The following is a 5,841-nucleotide window of genomic DNA, read 5'->3' on the forward strand; positions in this document are numbered from 1 at the left end:
TGGGCTTTGGGTCTCCACTCCGCACTCCCTCTATCATTCACTATGGTAAGATTTTTTGTTCTGATGATGCCTTACACCTGATCCCTTCGACACCCCGTGATTGCACAGTCTGGTGTGCTTCCTCCATGTGGGCTTTGTTGCTTCTGAGATAGATGGCCACTTGTTTACCTTCAAGCCTTTAAGACCCCAGATGCTATACCTTTTGATAACCTGGCTCAATATTATAAAATGTTTAGCCCATTTTCCTAAAGCCACTAGGTTTTTTTCATTGGTTCATTGGTAGTGGGGGGGTAGGGGGGTCCTTCATATTTACTAAAAGGGATAGAGAATTTCTTGGGAGAATCTGTGCAATAATGTGCTTTATTTTCTTGATGTGAAAAAACATACTTTACTGCCATTGAGTCAATTCTGACTCATAATGACCCTGTAGAACAGGGCAGAACTGCCCCCTTAGGGTTTCCAAGACTGTATCTTCTTCCAGGAGTAGAAAGTCTTCTCTTTCTCCCAAGAAGCGACTGAGAATTTCAAACTGCTGACATGGTGGTTAGCACCCCAATGTGTAACCCACTACGCCACAAGATACTCGTTAATCAGAGGTCATTCTATTTAAATACACATCAGCTACCATAAGTCCGAGTCACAACAACAACATGAAATGCTGACATCAGGTTCATCACAGCCTATGTCTCCTCTGATAACCCACACATTTCTCACTTTGGCACACTTTGCTCTGCCTGTTTCTAATGAAGGAGCTCCTTTTCCTTACTCAGCAAAGTCTCTTGCCGAAATGTTCTCTATCTTGGTAGTATATTCACAAGTCACTTGCTGCTTCTTCAAAAAAAATTTTTTTTCTTTTTCCCTTTCTTCACACTAGTCTACTGGACTTGCTGATCACAAAGCTGGCTGAGTTCAGTGATTTCCGTCAGATCAGAAAACCTTGCCTGACTTCTTATAACCCTGTTCCTGAACATAGAGACACAACTAGATAACTCACTTAAACACCTGAGGAATTCCAGAGGCAGAATAGTTGCGTGCCACATAAAAACTTTGTCAGCTCGGTGGCAGACCATGGCTAATAGTTATGATGTATCTCAAGAGGTAGTACCAGTACTTCTCCCATCTACTCCGTCACAAAACAGAGAGCCACAGAGCTGGAAGAGACCTAGCAGGGAAATTATGGAGAGATTTTTTATGTAGAACTTCTGAATTGTCATTATAATCGGACTAGTAGATGATCATTTCCTGAGACCGACCATCTGCTCCTCAAGTTATAAAATAAGGTAAAGAAAATGTAAAAGCTCTAAGGCTCTGAAAGTTAAATTCTCATTTCTACTATACCTCTATTATTTTGTGGGGGATGGCCAGACAATCAAGTAATGTTCTTCTTAGACCTCAATTAACGTATGCTGGAACACTGTAGTCTTCAAGCTTGAATAGTATAAATTAAAATTTTCTCGCTTGTTAATACCAAGTAATATTTACATAGACCATCTAAATTAGTCCACGTCAATGTTTTTGTTCTAGATGACCAGAGTATCTAGGAAGAACAGGGTATACTGCAAATACCCAGTCTTCATTTTAAAGTGCATCTGTCCTACTTGTTTTATAATCATCATTTTCAGGGATGCATTACTAACCTCTCACTTCCCGTTGCTGATATTCTCTGTTTTTCAGAATGGGGTGTGCAATCCACATCCAGGGATGATGCTTGCGGAGTTGAGGGAGCATGTAATGCACGAGGAACCCCACAGTGGCAGCCAGGGCAAACAGCACAATGCTGAGAAATGGCTGTGAGGAGAGAGCACAATTTCCTTATTTCATTTAGAAAGAGAAAGCAAGGGATGGCTATAGATTATATGTGATGCTGTTATCCTTCCCTTTTCTCCCCTCTTAGAGAAACAAGTTCAGTTGTTTCTGGTCTCTGAAGTTTCTTCTGTTTAGAGGCATCTGATTTGGGGGTTGAGACGTTCTAATTGGGGTGAAGAACTGGCCTATGAGACCTATTGAGACCTCAAAAAGTTTGCCCATTGGCATATGGTTTTTGTTTGTTTTCTTAGAAGGAGAAGTGGAGCTGGAGAAATTTAGGTAAAAGGCATTTCCTCATTGAAAGCCCCTTTCAATAATGGTCCATAGAGGGACACTTCTATTTCTTCATAGAGAGAACTGTATGTAAGCCCTCGAAGGCAGCTATCCCCTGTGGAGCTTCCCACATCTCCACTTTGGCCTTTCTAGCCGAAAACCTGGTTCCAGCAATCCTTTTGGATTGTTGAGCCTCTTCTCATCTCAATGTATACCTTCTTGGAAGACCACTCTTTTCTCCTTGAATTATGGTCCTACACCTTTAGCCCATTTCATTTCTATTATCCATCATCACAGTGTACTACAAAAAGATGTTATTACTTTATAAACCAAGTACTCCCAGAGTATGATCAAAAGACCCAAGTCTGGGTTTCAGACCAGATCCCATTTTGGACATAATGCTTAACACCATGAAACTATAAATCTTGTTTTTGTTTTCTTCCTCTGACTCATCTCTACTCTGGCTATCACCAAAACCCTATAGCTCCACAATAAGTTCTGTTATTAAAGACAGCATGGACATGAGTATACAATTGAATGGATACCTACACGTAAGGAGAGGAACACAGTGCTGGCACTGACTGCAAACGAGAGGACAGCAACCACTGAGCAAACAATGAGATCCGACTGTAAGACGTCCTTCTGGAAAGAGAAGTGAAATGGAAAGTCTGCTGTTCGTCTTTCTCTCAGAGAGTCTGTGTAACCAACTCTTATAAACCACCCTTTCAGGCCTTGTCTAAACCGAATGGAACTCATTGGATAGAACATTTACTATCTTCCCTCTAGGAATATCCAGGGAGACCAAAGAAAAGGGTGGTGGAAAGAAATACTAATTTTGGTGTACAGTATCTAACCATAGACAAAGAAAGGTACACTACTTGCGAGAGATAGAAAGTTCTCCTCCACAAACGTAGATTAAATACAAGATTGCCAGAGAGCTCCCAAAAGAGACCCTAACTTTCTGAGGTCTCTTATAAGAGGGTAACCCATGAGATAATAAACTCTACTTCCTTCAGGGTAACTTAGATTTTAATAGGCAAATAGTCTGAGTGTGCTGAGCAGAAATTCACAGTGTATGGACATTTTGCTGAGGTCTCTAATGGGTTTTATATTTTAACTCACCAGTCACAGGAGGTAAAGGACATCTCCAAATTGTTGATCTATAAACAAACAGACAAACAAAACACCCTACCTAAACTCTGTCATCAAGTTGATTCTGCCTCATGGAAACCTATACAGAGCTTCGGAGACTAAAAATCTTAACAAGAGCAGATAGCTTCATCTTTCCCCCAAGGGGCAGCCAGTGGGTTTGAACTACTGACTGTGGGGTAAGTACCCCAATGTCCAACCCACAGTGCCACCAAGGACATATATATGTATATATATGCAGAAAATTAATTTTTTTAGAAACTTGCTAGTAATTTTCTATCACATAAAAAAGTGGTATAAGCAGGGGTTTGGGAAAATAAAGTTAGACACAGGAATGGCATTCCAATAGAACAAAATCTCAACTATATTTGATAGTTGGCGGATATATTTAAAATGGACCTTAGGGGATACCCAATTATTTTCATTACATAGATCAAGAATAGCTGTAGTACACAATTATTTAATCTTTTTAAAGATCACTGTTACCAGAAAATTCTAAAACCATCAATGCATTTATGCCTTATTTTTCCACAGTGGGGTCATGACGTAGGCACCAGGTTATCCACTATCAGAAAGAGGAATCTCCTTTGAAATAATAGTTCTGACTCTTATCCATCAGAAAATTATCTGGTAAGACACACCACTGTTTCACCCCCAACTTTGGATGTTTCCGTCTCATTTCTTCTTTTTAAAATTAAAATGAAGAGTGTCTTACAAGTAATGCTGCTTGCTTGCCCACTGTAGTAACATTCAGAGTTATAGGGAAATATCAGGAAGAACAGTTTCAATGGAGTATTCAACCAAGATTTGGTTACAGTACTTAGTAGTAGTAAAATTAAGGGATACATTCTCAAAATCAACTTAACAATTAACTCATAAGAGTTGTTTTGAATTTTGTCTCAAAATCTCACCATTCACTAGCATGGCCATGGAGTCGATGTGGGCTCATAGCAACTGGATAGGACAAAGTCAAACTGCCCCTGTAAGTTTCCATGACTGTAACTCTCTTCAGGAGTAAAAAGCCCCTTTTTTTTCCTCAGAGATGGCTGGTGGTTTCAAACTGTTGACCTTGCAGATCGCAGCCCAATTCATAACCACTATGCCACTATGCCACTATGCCACCAGTGCTCCAACCATTCACTATAGCTAGTTAATATGGAACAGATAATATAATGACAAACCAAGTATCCTAATTTTTTCTTAATATTGCTCATTTGATCTGTGAGTAGGGAAAATCACTAGTTTTCAGTTCTGAATCTATAAAAATGTTATAATCAGAGGTTTTTACCAAAAATTTACTAGTAGTAAAGGTCAAAATCTGGTTTCTCCTTTCACTCCAAACACAAACGATTAGATCTATCACTAAAGATAATGCTGTAATTCACAGGGAACACTATAATTCACAGATGATGCAATGGGTTGTGCGTTAGGATGTTAACCACAAGGTTTTTGGTTCAAACCCACCTGCCACTGTGCAAAAGGAAGATGAAGCTGCCAGGTTCCATATAAATTGAATCTTACTGTCTACTCATAAAGGATCTCTATAGATTGAAATAGATTCCATGGGAGTAAGTTTGGTTTGATTTTGGTTTAGGACGTGAAGTTGTTACTTTTTCTTTCAATTTTTCATGGATGGAATTTTCCATTTTTATGCCAATTAAAAATATTAAATGTTTATCCAAAATATATTTTTTCAAATATTCTAATTTTAAGAGCGTCATCTTAAATTGATCGATTTTTCATGTCTAAAGGACATAAGGGTAATTGGCAGGTGGATGGGGGTGCATTTCTAGGTTTCGCATAACAGGAGAAAGAGTATGCTCAAATTGTTTTTGATATATATATTTTTCATACAGAAATATCAGTGTGATTATTGCCAATATTATGGCACTACTTATAAATATAAATCCATGCACAGCCTTTCTCAGCTTATTATAGTGTTCTTTCTCCCCATTTCTTTTCTGAACTTTAATTTGCTCCTTGATTTCTGTTTTCTTTTTTTTTTTTAAGACAAAATTTCATTTATTTGTAAGTAGAAATAAATATTTCACAATTTAAAAAAAGAAAAAGAAAAAATTTAAATACCTAGCAATCAGTTTAAATAAAAATCATGTGAAAACTACAAAGAAAACTTAAAACATTATTGAAGGATACAAAAGAGGAATTGATCAAATTGAAATACATGGCACATTCTTTTATATAAATGTAATTTTTTAGATTCAGAAATATAAATAGAATGACCAAAATAAGAAGGCTATTTTTTTTAAACATTTTATTAGGGGCTCATACAACTGTTATCGCAATCCATACACACATCAATTGTGTAAAGCGCATTTGTACATCATTCTCAAGACATTTTCTCTCCACTTAAACCCCAGACATTAGGTCCTCATTTTCCCCTCCCTTCCCGCTCCCACCTCCTGCGTGAGCCCTTGATAGTTTATAAATGGGTATTTTGTCATATCTTGCTTGATTTCTGTTTTCATAGAGGTTGATAACTGAGCCACCTATAATGAAATCATTGTCGTCTTCCAATTTTCTCCATTTCAAATTTTCTCCATCATATTGTTCTTCCTCAGTACAGTTATGAGGATGATTGTTACCTTCATGTCA

The 5,841-nt window shown here is 37.8% G+C and overlaps 1 protein-coding gene across 7 annotated transcripts in view; it reads right to left on the reverse strand.

Moving 5' to 3' along the window:
* PCNX2 (pecanex 2) overlaps positions 1-5,841 on the reverse strand; it is a 326,649-nt gene that overhangs the window by 156,401 nt on the left and 164,407 nt on the right. For 5 of the 7 annotated variants that reach the window (XM_045297999.1, XM_045297996.1, XM_045297995.1 and 2 more), the window contains 2 exons: positions 2,629-2,721; positions 1,638-1,788 (listed from right to left, as the gene is read on the reverse strand). In XM_045297999.1, the coding sequence (XP_045153934.1) occupies positions 1,638-1,788; positions 2,629-2,721 (244 nt within the window). The remainder of the gene's footprint in view (positions 1-1,637; positions 1,789-2,628; positions 2,722-5,841) is intronic. The other 2 variants (XM_045297997.1, XM_045297998.1) reach the window with 2 other exon arrangements.

The sequence above is a fragment of the Echinops telfairi genome, unplaced genomic scaffold, assembly GCF_000313985.2.
Source record: "Echinops telfairi isolate 266 unplaced genomic scaffold, ASM31398v2 ScPeMD7_7424;HRSCAF=8462, whole genome shotgun sequence".
NCBI classification, from domain to species: Eukaryota; Metazoa; Chordata; class Mammalia; order Afrosoricida; family Tenrecidae; genus Echinops; species Echinops telfairi.